The sequence below is a fragment of the Pelophylax lessonae genome, assembly GCF_965119305.1.
Source record: "Pelophylax lessonae genome assembly, chromosome: 1".
Classification (NCBI taxonomy): Eukaryota; Metazoa; Chordata; class Amphibia; order Anura; family Ranidae; genus Pelophylax; species Pelophylax lessonae.
Window position 1 is genome coordinate 182,213,150 of NC_138768.1, and position 17,494 is coordinate 182,230,643.

Sequence of the window (17,494 nt, forward strand, 5' to 3'; positions counted from 1 at the left end):
CAGAAGCTGAGAAGATCTCAGAGGTGTTGTGGTACAGGTAAGTATGATCTCGTTTAAAAACAAACGGGGTTTCATAAAGGATGAAGTGCATTTATCTTTTAAATATGTTTCACAAATTATTTGAACTACATTCCCTGACTACTGTCAAAGTCTCTTTCACTTTGACTACTGTCAGGTTGAAAAAAAAAAAAAAGCATACATATACTACAATATGATTACAACATATAGGGACCAGTTAGAACACTGAAGGTGAACCTATAAAGAAGAGGGCCATGCTTTACAAATGTGCTTCAGGAATATGATGTTTAGCCTTGCTGCTTAAAAAGCAAATTTTCATATAAAAATGTCCACTGTCAGTTCATGCAAGGTATTGGCATTATCTGTGAGAAGTAAAGTAATAGATCGACGCTATAGCATAAAAATCAAAACCAGCGTAAAAATGCAACTAGTGCATAGAAAAATAAATTAAATCAGCGTGAACACATGATGATAAATATTTTTAAAAAAGTGCATATCATACTAAAAATAAAGTGATGAATTAATCCCACATGCGATAATATTAATCAATAGAAGTGAACAAATCACAAAAACAAATTATATATATATTTATTCCATATTCAAAAGCCTATAAATATTGTAAACCAAACTTGAGCAAAAAAATGGGGAAAAAAATGAAGATCCATATAAATTGTGAGTAGTAATGTCCATTGATAAAGTTGTCACCAGTGTAGAGTCACAGCAAACCACTATTCACCATCAAGTACAATAGCCGCTCACCTTAATTAATAGAAAATAATGCGTTTTCATATGAGGCAATCCTAATCATGGAGTTCAAGTAGTGGTCTGCACAAAGCAGTAGAAATGGAAGTAGAAGTATATATTACTATTGGCATTATCTGCCATCTTGCCACGATTTATGGCTATCAAAGGCTAATACTGCAGGAGTCATAATAATACAATTAGGCTCAAAGTGGGAGTGCCTACATTCTAGAATAAGAGTGGTGAACACAAAAAAAGAGAGTTCAGGGTAGAACTCACTAATTCGGCCATATGCTTAAACTGCAGGCTCCAAAAAACGCCGTCACCATCCTTGTAATATAAAACTTGAGTAGTTCACAAAATAATATCCTTTTTTTTTTTTTTAAAGCTGTGGGCAGATTTGGTGTGATTAGTTGGTTGGAGCTCTCTTTTATATATTTTCCAAAGAAGGAATATTGAGAGGGTCACACTTATTTGGACAGTGATAGAGATATCTGAAACAAGTGATTGGAATATGGACTTTGTTATCACTAGCTAATAGCTTGATTAATGGTTAGGTAAGCCAGCTGGTAAGTTTACAGACCGTTTCCCAAAGCAGACAGCCTCGAACGTGAAAAGGATTCATGATCTGGATCGTGGCGTAACATAATTACCACGTATAAGGTTCAGTTTGGTGGTTAGAAAATGAAGAAAATCTGTGATTTTCAAGCTTTACAGAGCATAGCATTTATTTGATACAGACTTGAGGTTTTGGGGTTATTTGGTGAAATACACTTTCATGGCAAAGGGCTGGTCAAAAGATTACTGTAAATAAATAAAACTGGATTTAAAGTGGCAGGTTTGCTTAGTCAGTAACTGAGCAATTAAGACAAAGCTTCGTTTATGACAGACCTGTGGTGTTACTGCTTTCTGAACAAAAAAAAAAAAATAATGGAACTACTTCTAATATCTGTTAGGCTTGATTAGTAACACATTTCATTATATGTAAACTCTCAACTTGTAAAACACACTCCGATTAAAAAAAGAAACGAAAGGCAAAACATTTGTGTATACATATAAAAACAAACCTTTCTTTCCTTTTTTAGAAGTGATCACATACCCTCTGTTCTCGGCAGCATAAGGAGCTCAGAGAACCGGGAGAGATGAAACAGCAACACTCTGGTCTTCCCAGTGAATGGCTGGGCAGGGGGGTGTTAGGACAAGTCTGATCATAGGTGGAGAGCAGGCACAGCTAGGAAATTGACCGCCCTGTGCACTCATGCCTTGCACGGTCAGTTTTTAATAAACTTCTGCATGAAATCACGTACAGGTACGCAATTTCGCTCTTCTGGGTCTGCAACGCACATGCCCGCCATCGCTAACCAGCTCCCACTGTGACTGGACACAGCAGGCGCCAATCAGCGGGTCCGGGTGACCCCATGTCTGCCGGGACCCGCCAATGGTTCCCGAAAGAGGCAGAATGGCGGTCTGCCTATGTAAACAAGGAAGATCATCATTCTTTGACAAGGGAAGACAGAGAGCCTTTTTTTCTCCTAAGCAGGAACATGGATCTCTGTCTTCCCACAGTTAGGCTTCTTTCACACGGCCACTCCGGATTACACTTGTGTCATGCGCTCCGTATGTCCGCATATCATCCCATCCGTTTGCGGATGATATGCGGACATAATGTAAGTCTATGGCATTGCGGATGTCAGCGGATGACACCGCTGACATCCAATTTTGCTTCCTTTCCGTTTTTTGAACGGATGAAAAAATAGGGTTCTGTTCCGTTCCAAAAAACGGAACAGAACTGAAAGGAAGAAAATCGGATGTCAGCGGATGGTATTCCGCTGTCATCCGCAATGCCATAGACTTACATTATGTCCGTAAATCATCTGCAAAAAAATAGGATGATTTGCGGACATACGGAGCGCCCGTGTGAAAGGGCCCTTAGAAAGAGAAAAGGCTTTGATCGCCCATGATGTTAACCCCTTTCCTGCCAGTGTCATTAGTACAGTGACCGTGAATATTTTTTTTTTAGCACTTATCACTGCATTAGTCTCACTGGTCCCCAAAAAAGTGTCGCTTAGTGTCTGCCGCACTGTCGCAGTTCTGCTATAGGTCACTGACCACCACCATTACTAGAAAAAAATAATCCATAAAAATATGCTATACGTTTTGCGCAAATCAATCAATATATGCTTAATGGGATATATTTTAACAAAACGTAGCAGAATACATATTTGCCTAAATCGATGAAGAAATTAGATTTTTTACATTTTTTATTGCATGTGTTTTATAGCAGAAATTAAAATATATTGTTTTTTATTTCAAAACTGTCAGTCTTTTTTTTCTTAATAGCACAATAAATAAAAACCACAAAGATGATCAAATATCACTAAAAGAAAGCTCTATTTGTGGGGAAAAAAGGACATCAATTTTGTGTACAGTGTCGCAAAACAGCGCAATTGTCAGTTAAAGTAGCAGTGCCGTATCGCAAAAATGGTCTGGTCATGAAGGGTGGTAAACCTTTCAGGCCTGAAGTGGTTAAGACATAGTTAGGTGTTGGGGAGGTTGGTAGCGGCGGGGTTGTCTGGTAACCAGGAGGTTGGAACAGGCCGCGAAGAGGCAACACAAAATTTTAATACACATGCCTAGGGGGCTGTCCCTCCAGGCATAACACCCCCCCCCCACTGCACGAACCAGCATATCAGTTAAAAGCAGTGAAGACAACAGAACCAACCCCAAACAGAGGGGCGGGTGCTGCGTCTGTCGATGGACATCTTACTGTAAAATCTTTTTCTTTAATCTTACAAAAAACATATTTTCTTTATCGTCCATTGACAGACGCAGCCTCATCTCCATGAGCTGAGTGGGATGTCCCAAAGCAGTATAGGCATGAGGGGTGGGAAAACGCAACCAGACACTAACGTCAACTCCAAAAGGCTAAACGTAACTGTCAGGCTTATTTGGGGAGGTTAAATTAAAAAAAAAAAAAAAGAAATGAAATGTTATATTTTGTTCCATACAGAAATATGAAGCAATGACATCCATTTTTGTTAGGTTACTGAAGGGTTAAATCTCTAACCAAAAGTGCCTATTCAACAGGTTTACCCCAAACATGCTGTGTTGACCTAAGGTAATAAATAAATAGTCTGTTGACTTTCCTTAGATATAAGTCTAAGACGCTATACCAAGATAATCTTGTTTGTGTGATAACCACAAACATTAGTCAGTATTTTCTGTATTTAGATTCATTTAAAAATAAGATTTACAGATATGTTATAATCTTATATGTAACAGAATATTAACAATGAAGTATATATATACATAACATACATAGATATGTAGAAAACCGATATATATTATAATTGTTGCATACTTGCTAAAAGAAAGTTAAACTGATTTTGATGACTCATCATTACATGTCAAGAAAGATAGACTTCATGTTAATCCTTTGTAAGTAAGAAAGCATCATAAAATTTTGTTTAACCTTGCTAGGCTCTTAGGAGTCTGAGATGGTAAGCTCTTTGTCAATATAAGGTTCAAAGTTTATTTGTAGGCAAATCATGCTGTCATACTGAACCTAAGAGCAATGCAATACTGCCATCTCTGGTGACTGACTACTACTAATTTAAGTCTTAGGTTAAAAAGTAATTTCCAATATATATAGATATATATATTAAATAAGATATGTTAAATATTAGAATGGTGTTAACAAGATTAATTCCTTATTTAGATACATGGTGGATATTAAATGGACATGTAATAGATGAGCGCATGGATACTTTTTATGTTATTTTATGATACTCTTAAATATGGAGATATCATCATTTAATTTTAATATACTGATTGACCAAGAGGCGTCACCCAATGACATCACCAGTCAACCAATGGGGATCATGTTACTCCCTCTGGGTTTAACTTATGGTAATTTTAATAGTCCTTTGTTCTATACCATATAAAAAGGCAACCCCAGATGAGAGAGGGACACATCACACATGACATTTGCCCAACATACATCACACATACAATACACACGCTACTACAGCTATGCATAGACTCATCTACACAGACTCCATTTTGCTCCGTCATGTATCTGAACCTTTGAGGGACGCAAAAACGAAACTCCTCCCTAATTGGCCACCATCTTGGAAATGCAACCATCTTAAGGACTCTGGTAACGACCATTTTAAGCTAGCAACCATTTTAAATATGGTAAATATGCCTTGCTAATTATTTAATTTTAATTCAATATCATTTATGTACTTCCTTAAATGTTTTACATTTCATATTCAAGGGTAACGAGAGTACAATCCCAGCCGTATAAACCATATGTAGATTTTTCTCTAAAAAGCTGATTTTTGTTTTATAACATTTTTATTAATATCAGATTTAGCGCATATTGGCGTATTAGTCTCACGTTTTGCATAGCCTATTCTCGCTTCATCTGCAGTGGAGTGACTATCAGACTGTGCATTGCGCAGACAATTGTGGTCTGATTATTTAGAACATTCATTTATGGTTTATACTATAACTGGAGAAAACGTAATCTTGCTTTATTTTCACTTTCATTATTGAGCTACAAATCACATTGCATTCATTGTTTGAAGTTTGTATTTTTGTGAAGTTATTGTTTTGTGTCATCTCAAGTTTGATCATTTATCGTGATTACATGTCTCGTGAATAAATATTCATATATATTTCAAACTGTAGACTGTTTTCACTAAGATTGGTATATGCTTTTAAAAAGAAATTAATCAATAAAAATAATTTGCTACATATTGATTTGTGGAAATAAGTTGAGATTCTCCTTCCGCACAGATCTTTGCTTATTGACATAAATAGACACGGTTATATTCAGAGCAGTATAAACATTCTGACATAACCAACCGGGCAATATGAAGCTCAACCAAACAACAGGAGCTCACCCAGATAAAAGACCCAGAAGTGAAGTACAAACATTCTCTTATGAAACAGCAGCCTGCAAAACCTTGCGGCCAAAAGAGGCATCCGAAGAAGCCAACAAATCCACCTTGTACAATTTGGTAAAGGTGTGCACAGATGACCAAGTCGCTGCCTTACAAACTTGTACAACAGAGGCCTGATGGCAAAAAGCCCAAGAGGCACTCAGCGCTCTAGTAGAATGCGACTGCGAATCAAACTATGAGTAGCCAACGGACGTTGGAAGTAAATAGCCAAGGCCAAGGCCGAAACCTGACCCTTGATAGTATCCAACGTATCCAACGCCAAGCGCTTCTCAACCCCTTTTTGTAAAAAGGTCAAAACCCTAGCTAAAGAAAACAAGCCAGGGTGCAGCTGCAGCGATTCACACCAAGAAATGTACGATTTCCACGTATGATGATAGATCTTCCTAGATGTCGACTTCCTGGCCTTCAAAAGGATAGGAATCACCGAATCAGAAAGATCAGAAGCCAAGCCGGTAAAGTCAGCGACCATAAAGCAGGATGGAAGATAGGTCCTTGAGATAGTAGATCTTCCCGCAAAGAAAGAAGCCATGGAGGATCCACGACCATTTTTACCATTTCTGCATACCAAGACCGCCGAGGCCAGTCTGGTGCCACCAGAACGACTGGAATGCCTTCCATTGCCACCCTGCGAAGAAACCTTGGCAGGAGAATGAGTGAAGGGAAGGCATAGATAATGCGATACTGACTCCGAGGAGCCACCAGAGCGTCTGTGGCATCGGCCAGAGGATCCTGAGACCTGGCCACAAACCTCTGAACTTTCCTGTTGAGGCAAGATGCAAACAGATCCACGTCTGGGGTCCCCCACCGGACATCCTTCAAACACTCAGAAGACAGGTGAAGATTTGACTGAAAAAACTTGTCCCCTGGCCAGGACCAGAATTAGATCTTGTACCCGGAACAAACCAGTTCGCGAACCCATTCGTCCTGAATGAAGGAAGTCCAGGGTTCCAGAAAGAAGCGCAGACGTCCCCCCACCCCTAAGACGGGTGAGGGCGCCCCTTCATGCTGAAGAGGACTTGTCTGCTGCACTGGACTGACCTGCCTTGGACTTGCCCCGGGGTTTCTTAGCACCTCCAGAAGTTCTGAACAGCTTATCTTTTTCTTGTGCCCTAGAGGCAAGAAAAAAACGTTTATGAGCAGAAAAGGAGGGACCCACTTAGGACGGGGTGTCTTACCCTTGGAGGATTGAGGAAGAAGAGTACTTTTCCAGCCAGTCAGACCCTTGATCAACTCATCCAATGAGTCGTTAAACAACCCGTCTCCCAGAAAGGGGAGATCACCTAAGGCTTTTTTAGAAGCTTGGTCAGCCGACCAGCCCTTCAACCAAACCATGCATCTTAAAACAATGCCCACGACTGAGACCCTGGCCACCAGGGGAGCCGCATCCATAGATGCATCACACAGGAACACCAGAGCCTGGATCATGTGGTCCAACAGTTCCAGCTGTTCCGGTGGAACAGTCTCGGGGTCCAAAGACTCCCGCAAACCCCTAATCCAGTCCGTCACTAGCACAGACACAAACCGGTTTCAAAATGGAACCCGCCAGCACGTGAAGATGACGGGAAAGATTCCACCCGCCTGTCCACTGGATCCATAAAAACTGGGGAATCCTTCACAGGCACAAGAGTAGATTTGTTTAATCTGGAAACAGGATGGTCCACTTTAGGTGGCACCGTCCAATGGTTGCAAACCTTTTCAGCAAAAGGATACCGGCGTTTAAATTATTTTGGCACCACTAACACGTGCTTAACACGCCACCATTGGTCATTCACAATATCGTGAAAAGTGTCTGAACAAGGGAAAACCCTGTTAGCTTTTGGAGACTTCTGGGAGCCAAAAGCCACCCGCGTCCCTGGGGGCGTGGGCAAATCAGCCAATTTTAAAGTAGCCTGCACTGAAATAATCAGGGCTTCCCCCAAAGCGTACCCAGGTACTCTTCACCATCTGACTGCGAGGACAGTGACCCACCAGGAAGGGGAGCATCCAGGGCAACCACATCAGCCTCTGAATCAGAGGACACCTCCACAGATGGAGAAGGCAGTGGCCATTTACCGCTATCAACCTTTTTAATAACTAAATCAACTTTAGTCGCCAGGCGTTCCAGGGCAGCTGAAATAGCGGCCAGCGACTGCAATCTGGACTGTCTGGGAGTCGCACAGAGTGGGTCTGAGGATGAAATTCCAGTTTGGGACTCCATAGTGCAATTTGCAAAAAACGTACTGTAGCTTTAAGAACGCCGATCGCAGTATCCACCATCAATCACAGCGGTCTGCAGGGAGCCCCTTTAATCCAAACTGATAGCAGAAGGTGCAAGGATATGCCTGCAGGGAACCTCAATACTTTACCATCTCAGACACACAGCCTCCTGAATCTTCCACAGCATGGAGAGAGAAGCTGGAAGCGACCTTGGCTCAGCAGCAGGAAATGACCACACAGGAAGGGATGTCGCCTTATAGGGATACACTGCCAAGTATAGCACCAGGGCTACACAAAGATGGATGCCCATACAAAACAATAGGAAGCTGCAGGGAAAATGGCTGCCCCATACATATGGGGAAAAAATCCCTTGCCCACACCTAAGATGGCAGTGCCCACGGCGCAAAATGCGGCTAGGGATCGACACATGAAGGCCTCCGGAACCACAACAGGGACCAGCAAGCCCAAGGTACTATGTCACCCCCCCCCTCCCCCGAGCGCCAGAGCACTCCAGACACAGCCCCAGCAGGGACAGGGAGAGGGAAGGACAACACAGACCAGGCAGACCAGGGGGATCTCTTGGGAGGCACAATTCCATTATTTCCAGGGGAGGGCCCACATCCCCCAAAGGCCAGCAGGGGCAAGGGGAGAACATTTACTCCCCATACCATGGACCGGGTGGGCTCCACTCCAGGCAGACTGCCTCCCACCCGAAGTGGGGGTGCTGTCAGCCAAGGGGTACACTGTGCCTCAGGGCTTTCCAGGTTGTTGCGTCCCAGCGTGGCATCCGCTCCCAGGCTCGCCCCCCTTCGGACAAGGGGGCACCGTTGTGGCTAGGCCTAGGTTGGAACTATAACCTGCTCACCCTCGTAGGGCCCGACTGGGGGGAACATAAGGATCTAGATAATCCAGTACGAAGCCTCAGCCGGCATCGTTGCTTGTAGATCACCAGGAAATTCTTCCTGAACACTAGCAAATGAGTAAAGAAAAATAAAAGTGATTGTAAAGTTTCATTTTTTTTTCTCTATTAAAATAGCAAACATATTTTACTTACCTCCTCTGTTGTTTTGCACAGGGCAGCCCCGATCCCCCTCTTCTCAGGTCCCTGACTGGAGCTCCTGGCTCCTCCCGCTTGTTGAGTGCCCCCACAGCAAGCAGCTTTCTATGGGGCACCCAAGCCGAGCTGCAGCTCCGTATATCCATTCAGACACAGGGCTGTGGTTCAGCCCCAGCCCCTCTCTCCCGATTGGTAACTGAGTTTGACTTACAGCAGCGGGAGCAAGTGGTGCTGCTGCTGTGTCTCAGCCAAACAGGAGGGAGAGTCCCGGACGACAGAGGCACTCGTGGACATCACTAGATAAAGAAGGGGCTCAGGTAAGTATTTTGGGGGCTGAGGGGGGCTACTGCACACAGAAGGCTTTTCAGCTTAATGCCTTAGATACACTAAGATTAAAAAACCTTCTGACTTTACAATCCCTTTAAACCTATGAAAACTGCAGCACTGCAAGTGTATCCTATTGTCACACCATTAATTATCTATGCTCAAAAAAATTCTGCCCCTAAAATCACAGAACCAGGGATGGTCCAGGGAATTCTGGGACTTTGTGTAAGTATGGTATATTTAAATATATATCCAGAGTTTACAACCACTTTTAAAAAATTGCTTTTCATGTTGTGTCTAAATAATCTGCATGCTTTGCAGCTTCCCCTCTGCTCATTCCTTTGGTTTACTGTCAAAATCTAAGGACTACATGGCCCATGGTACCTTTGCTTGGCTGACCCTTTCCCGTGAAACTCCTCCTCTCAGCAGCTCCGTAGTCAGAAGGCAGGCTCTCTGAAATGTGTGACACAGCAGTGCCTACTCACAAGCACAATATTCCAGGACGTTAATGTGTGTCATTCTTCACAAAGTTTACAAACTACAAGATTAATACTGGAAGGCTAGAAATAATTGCACTTCCGGAATGAATATATGATTGCAAATTTTGACCACAGATACACTTTAATAATGTCCACACACAGGTGAGACAGGTTTTTACCATGATGTAATAATGATTGTAAACCTTCAATATTCAAACAATACATTTACAAGAAAAATCTTCAAGACATCAAATACTATGAGCCACAATGATTCCTATGTTGCCTCTGAACTGTGTATTACTGCTGACCACAAACTCTTTAAGCCTTCCTTACTTTTTAAGAGTTTTGAAAGGATGGGCGCACCACACCACCTTGTACAAACTTTTAAAAGATTTTTATTTTGGAACAGCCAAAGCGTTTCAGGGGCTCAGCACTCCCCCTTCTTTAGGGCTACAAATAGGATGATGCAGACACTTGGAATGGAAAAGTTATTCCAAAATAAAAATCTTTTAAAAGCTTGTTCAAGCTGGTGTGGGACTCTTTCAAAACTTCAACAAACCCCTCTGGGGGTCCAGCAAGACCCCACAGTTGCTGGTAAGCAGCCTCTAGGACCACAAACCACCTCTCCCATAGAAATTCATGCGCATAAGGTTCAGCATTCCTACATCACAAAAATTACTTTTTGGGGTCTTACCAAGTCATTTTCTTTAAAAAATCTGCACTGTGCCCTGGTGGTCTTGGATCTCTTTCATGTTGTTCAGGTGAGTATTCACCTCTACGAGGTTACCTACCACTGCTTTAAGTTTTTCTCAATGAACTGATGTATGCTGCCTTAGTACCTATCCAAGGCTTATTCTGTTTAATATAAACAGGGCAATCTTTGAATAGGTACTTGATTGAGGCCTACTTTCTATGTCTGGGTGGTGGGCATGGTGAATGGTACATGGCAGCCAGACTGGGGTACAAACAACACTTTAGCTGAACATGGTAGGCCATACTCCTGACATCTGCAGGCTGTACAGCTGTTTATGACTATCTTTACCACTGTGCTCTGTATGCTGGGCTGTAAGGCCTGTTTCACATGGGCTTCAGCTTGTATAAGAGCAGTGTGAACAGCACCATTGTACCATTCAACTCCATTTTGTCAATGTTGAACTCAGATCCTAGTGGGATGGTTGATTACTACCTTAAACAAGCTGCTAGCAGGCTTCAGCATCTCTTGAAGCTTGTTGAAAGCCTACTAGCAGCTTGTTTGAAGTGGAAATCAACACTCCCATTGCGATCTGTGTTAGACATATACAACCTAGAGTTGAATGGTACTTTAAAAGCTTCAAAGCTTGCTAAAAGCTCTGCAAATGCTTTGTCAAAGCTTGCTGTCCACACTGCTCTTATACAAGGTGTAGCCCATGTGAAACAGGCCTTAATGACATACTCCTGACCACTGCACTCTGTACGCTGGGGAAGTATATGACATACAGCTGCAGTCTGTGTGCTGGCCTGTATATGACAGACTCCTGACCACTCTAAACATTTTATTATACTCCTGACCTCTGCACTCTGATTGGTATTTTGCACAACAGTTGCTGGCTGCAAAGCAGTCACTATTCTAATGGAGTTCTTCAAGGCAGTCTGTATACAAAAAAGCATATGCAATAAAATAATTTTTTTATTTTATTTAAAATATTCTGCTGTATGTGCCTGCAAGACCCCCTTACTCTGTATACAGGGAGTAGGCTTACGTTTAAAACCTCTCCCACTGTGCAATTTTGCCACACCCACAATTTATTGTGCCATGCTGCCTAAGGCTGCCAATACATATTCAATGTCCTTGTACAATTTTCTTTGGATTTACCTTAAGCTATGTAGTGCAAGGGCCTGCCTAATTGGACACAATTAAAAGTTTTAGCCTTGACCTCATATTATATAGTTTCAGTAATTCTAAAGGAAAACTGTACAAGAAAATTGAACATCTATGGCCGGCGTAATTATTCCCATCTTCCTGCTTAAGGCTGACACCCCCCCCCCCCCCCCAAAAGGAAAAAATATCTACATTCCGGTTTCATACCTCAGTCAGTAACGTAACAGCTTCCTAATGAACAGATATCATGAATATGGACTCAAGCGAATATATGTCTACAATAGGGCTGCACGATATTGGAAAAAAAAAATACATTGCGATATTTTGTTTTCAACTATATATATTGCGATATTGAGAGACCCGTTTCTTCTGATTGTATATATACTGCACTGGGAGTCCGGGACAGCCAGGGTTAATGTTACTGTAGGGAAGCATGCTGGGAATGGATGGAAATCATGAAGTATTGCAGCAGGGCATGCAGGCAGCAGCACAGCCTTCTGATTGTAATTGCAGATACAGGGCAGGCCAGGGTTAATAATGGTATTGTACTCTCTCAGTGACAGTCAGTGTGTGGAATTGTGGATTATTAACAGTCTCACTCTCGGGACTCACAGTGGTGGTAGAGGACTAGGAGTCGGTAGAAGAACACAGCCATACAGTGACTCACTCGACTTCCGTGCAGCCCACACGTTCAGTCTGCCGCCCTGCAGCTAGTTTTCTTCACCGGCACAGCGAACCAATCAGGTGTGCAGGCACGCGTGATTGGTTAGCTGTGCAGCTGCTCACGGAGTGCTGCTCACCACTTAACGTGTGGGACGGATGTGGGTCAGCTGCAATCACCGAGTCCTCCTCCTCCCCCCGAGTCCCGACTTCTCCCTGCCTCCCTGCCTAATGCCTAAAGATTGTGTCTTTGGCGATGTGAATATCGCCAACGCCCGCAGAACGATAGTCGATATCACATCGACTATCGTCCAGCCCTAGTCTACAACCGCTCTATGAATAAGTTGAGGCAACATTTTAAAAGGCAAGAAAATTGGTTTCAGGAAGTAACTAACCATCAAAACTATCTGAATATAAAAATAAATACATTTAATATCTAAGTGAAGAAGGAAAATTGCTATAAAAAGCAAGAATTCTGGGATTCAGTAATCAGAACCAGCTTTGTGTTTATTCTGGGGGGAATATGAAGCCTACAGGACAGAATTTTGGCTCTTGGGCCTCGTTTAAAGTGACAAATAGTTCAATATGTGACTCTAATATAAAAAGCATGAACATGTGCTCAAGCTACTCTTTCTATTAGGCTAAAAATATAAAAAGTCTCCAAACACAATAGAAAGAGCTCTGCATCTGGGTTTAAAAAAAGCAAAAGCTTTTGTCCAAAAAAAACCCGCAATAATCGTATTTGTTAATGTCAGCAAGTGACAAAATTATTTTGGAAAATTTAGCAGAAACATATGCTTGAGCCATGAGAAGATGACTTGCCTAAACAGCACAAATTCCCTTAACACTTTGGAAGTGTAAAAATCTTACTTGGTTTATTCTAGGACACTTTTGGGATTTTTAACACTTTGATGTCAGTTTTTAAAACTGTGAAATGGCCCAACTTTGTCAACATTGCTGCTTAAAAATAAAATACCAAAGCACATTTGTAAAGTGCAGTCTTGTACATTTTTTTGCCTTTGGGCTCAAAAGTAAGCAAAGCGTCAATCATTCTTATGAATATGGAACAAAAATTATAGAGAGGAAGAATAGAAGAAATCACATGAATGACCAATCATATGACAGGGCTCTGCTCCTATCTATGGGTGATCTCTGCAGAAAATTTTGAAAGACACCACAGACTCACCCCATGATCTGATTGTTATAAATGGCACAATGACAAAATGCATGTGCAGTAATTACTGAAATGTCCTGCAGATAACCAGTATCCCCTTTGCATCATAATTGGACCTACTCTACAGAATTTGGTTGTCTACCACCAATGCTGGTGGTAGACAACAAAAATCCATGTGTCGGAGTGCAATTAGGAACAAACATGAGCATGTGCTGAAAAGGAGACAGCAAAAAAAAAAAATGAGCACGTGCTGAGGAAAAGACCTGGTATAGTTGCCAACACTTTACATGCTCGTGTTTGTAGGCACAGAAATGTGCACGTTAGCGTAAACGTTTGCACTGGCGCAGGTGCCACCTTGCCTGCAGTCGCTGCCCTGGTTTGGCTTCATCTCAAGGGACAATGGGGTTCTGCCATTTGTCCTGACAGCCCTGCTGATAGTTATCCAGTTCAGCTGTGCTCCAAGCAGCTTCTAGTAGATCTACTTAAACAGCACCCATGCTTCTTTGAGCCTATCACTCCCTGTTCTCTCCTTCAAGGGTGCTGGGCACATAGCCGCAATGTAAGCCCTCTTGTCAAATCGGCCTCAGACCAGGTATGTGACACCATGAGAAAAGCCAACCAACCGGTTTTACATAATCATTGACTTTACAAGAGAGAAATGTATCTAAAAAATAAATTACATACATTTTTACATACAAGTACTTGAATCTCTAAGGATAGAAATCTTCTATATTTCTTGGTACAGCAGCACTCAAAAAGGGAAGGCCATAACTAACAGCCCTGCTGCACTGTGCAGTATGTCTATCCAACACTGATAAAAGTAGAGAGCATAGTGACGGCCTCACCACTGTACTATTGATACTTCAAACCCAAATCAATTATGGACTGAGGCAAGTCCAAAATCTGCGAGCACAGGGAGAATGGTACCTGCTAAATTTATTTAAACTGTGGAGTTGTTTGCATGCCCAGAGTTCAACATTATAGAGGAATTACAGACCGAATGTTTTTTCCCCTATAGAGAAAAAAACGTTTAAAACCTTTTTCATTTTTATACTGCCCCCACTGAGAGATTCCCCTTCATGTGTGTGCCACACAGTGAATAATTTTGCTGAATTAGAAACTACATAACAGTTTTAGTTATCAAGTAGAGACCTATGGGCCCAACGATTCAGCAAAGTTGCCCAGCTACTTGGCTCACACAAAATTTGTAATACCCAGACACCTACTTCCAAGCCAAGTTTCAATATCTTGCAGGGGTGTAATTATCACATGAGTGGAAAGACATATACAGACGTTGCTCTGAACAACCCCATGGTATCTCAAGCCCTCTGGGCTTTGTGCAGTTTTACAGAATATACTGTATAGTCTGTACATTTGTACACACAATCAAATAATATATCCCTCCAAATTTTGGAAAGAAAGTCATCAGGCAAGGAGAGCTAGCTGATCCTCACACAGCACACCAATTGTCAAATCGGGTGTATTACGTTAAAATGCTACATGTTGAAAGGAACACTATCTGTATCCTTTTAATATTAATACAACCTCCTAAAAAAAAAAAAGGATCATTAAATAAAAACATCTGATCCTGCAAGAAATTAATTTTTAGCAGTTTGACTTTTGTGCTGTGCTAAAATTGATCTTTATTCCACAATAAATGTAATGTATTTAACATATGAACTGCTTGAAGTCTATTTGTGACCTTATGTTATTCACTTACCCATATCAACAGTAACCATAGTGGACTGATTCTCCAACACAGAGACAGAGGTCTGGTCTTGGTCTATACTGCGGGAATCATCATTGGGTTCAAGTTGGCTGTGACTGTGTTCTGAGCGTAGCTCTGAGTACTCATCTTCCTCCCTGCAGAAAACAAATACACACATCATTTCATACTCCACATTATGGCTGCTTTAGGAGTCTGCTCATCCAACTGTATAGATTCTAAAGACTGAGCACCATTTTCACAGTACAGTAACATATGGCCCTGCAAAACAGATCTAACAGGATCCACATTCTATAAAAAAGGAATATGTTGGGGTGACCAGAAGCTTGTACAACATGGTAGCGGGTTGATAAGTCCAGCAGATTACCGATATATAGTGTGGGTTTAGACTGGTAGAATTAGGGGTAGGTGGAAAATACAATGGGGTTGATTTACCAAAAATGGAGAGTACAAAATCTGGTACAGCGTTGCATGGTAGACAATCAGCTTCTAACTTCCGCTTGTTCAATTAAGCTTTGACAATAAAACCTAGAAGGGGATTGGTTTCTGTGCAGAGCTGCACCAGATTTTGCACTCACCAGCTTTAGTAAATCAACCCCAGTGTGTAGGCTAAAACTATTTGGGCAGAACCACTTGTAAATCTTTACTCAGTGGCAGAACCACCATGGATATACTCAGAATATAGGTTTTGCATCCTCACTACTCTAATGAAATTAGTGAGTTTATATATTTTTATCTATTTATTGGGCATTGTGTATCTTACATTACATATTGCTATATACTGGCATACTACATATATACATATTTTATATCTCTCCCCTCAAATTCATTTAATGTGCAAATCCATTTTGGCAGCGCCAATTACCTCCACACTCAGCTACATATCTAATGAAAGGAATCTGGGGGTCAGCAAATACTGTGCATACGGATTTAGGCATCACCATAGGACCCACATGCATTTATGCAACGTCTATATAATAATCCTTATATGGCCAGTATTATGACAATAAATTGCTTCCAGGATGAGGTCAATAACTGGCTACGCTAGTTAGTGCAACTTGATAGCAATATAATGTAAAACAGCAAACAGGTCTATTCAAAACAAGAATGCAAGCAGGGAAGGAAACCAGCATCAGTCACATTAAACTGTTCATTACTCATGGCCGGAATAAGGCAGAAGATGACAATACCTATATGTTTAACAAGTTATTATTAATGTATCATGGCCTAAAAGAGCAAACTATAACTTAGCTGTTAAAGGATTAAACTGGGTACACACTTTAATAAAATTGGCGGAAAAATTCTGTACGAGAAACGAGCATTCATATAGTGTTTACAGAACTTCGACATCCGATTCAGAGACTTTCTAAATTAAAACTTTCAAAGGGACAAACACCAAAATGTTTGTGCGTGAACAGAACTATTTAAGTTTAATATGTACTGTTTTAACATGAGAAAAATTGGATATGAAAAACTGTGCATGATCAGAAACAAAAACAAAAAAAAGCCTTTGTTGTATGAGAATTTTCATACAACGAATATCATCCTTTTACTTGGTAAAAAACAGGGGTCTCCAAACTTTCTAAACAAAGGTCCAGTTTAAGGTCCTTCAGACTTTAGGGGGGCCAGACTAGGGCCAGTGGGAGTAGAAAATGCCCTACCTTTGGTGTTATTGGATGAATATTTGATTGTTGGTGTCAGTGGAAGGAATAGTGCCCCATCATTGGTATCAGTGGGAAGAATTGTGCCTTTTTGATGGTGTTAGTGGGAGGAATAATGCCTCATTGTTGGTGTCAGCGACAGGAATTATGCCCCATTGTTGGTGTCAGTGGATGGACTAGTACCCCAAGGGCCAGATAAAAATAAGCAAAAGGGCCGCATCCAGCCCGCCCTCCCCCCCTGCAGTTTGGAGACTGCTGGTGTTAAACAGAGGAAAACCACACAATTGTTCGCCCGGTTTTCTTATAGTGTGTACCCAGCTTTAGGCTGCATCATGTAAACACAGTTTGGCTTTAGAGAAGCAACTAGAAAGCAAGGCATCTCTGTGGGGTGTTATGCAAAGTCTCACCAACGTGCAAAGTAAGCTGTTATACCATACCAAAAATATAGTAGGTACAATTAGGCAATATAACTACGTATGCAGCAAATTCCCAAAAGCTGAAACCTCGATCAACCGGTTTTTAGAATATAATGGGCACAGTGGGAGATTCGTCCAACGAATACTGTATATTATGGGTGTAGGAATGTGTTGGACTTTTTCCTTCAGCCTGCAGGTTGAAGAAGAAAAACCT

General features: G+C 41.6%; 1 protein-coding gene across 3 annotated transcripts in view; it reads right to left on the bottom strand.

The window, feature by feature from the left end:
- Positions 1-17,494, bottom strand: part of MCC (MCC regulator of WNT signaling pathway) — a gene marked incomplete at its 5' end in the record, with an annotated part of 565,928 nt that overhangs the window by 145,013 nt on the left and 403,421 nt on the right. For all 3 annotated transcript variants that reach the window (XM_082243687.1, XM_082243688.1, XM_082243689.1), the window contains one exon: positions 15,198-15,340. In XM_082243687.1, the coding sequence (XP_082099813.1) occupies positions 15,198-15,340 (143 nt within the window). The remainder of the gene's footprint in view (positions 1-15,197; positions 15,341-17,494) is intronic.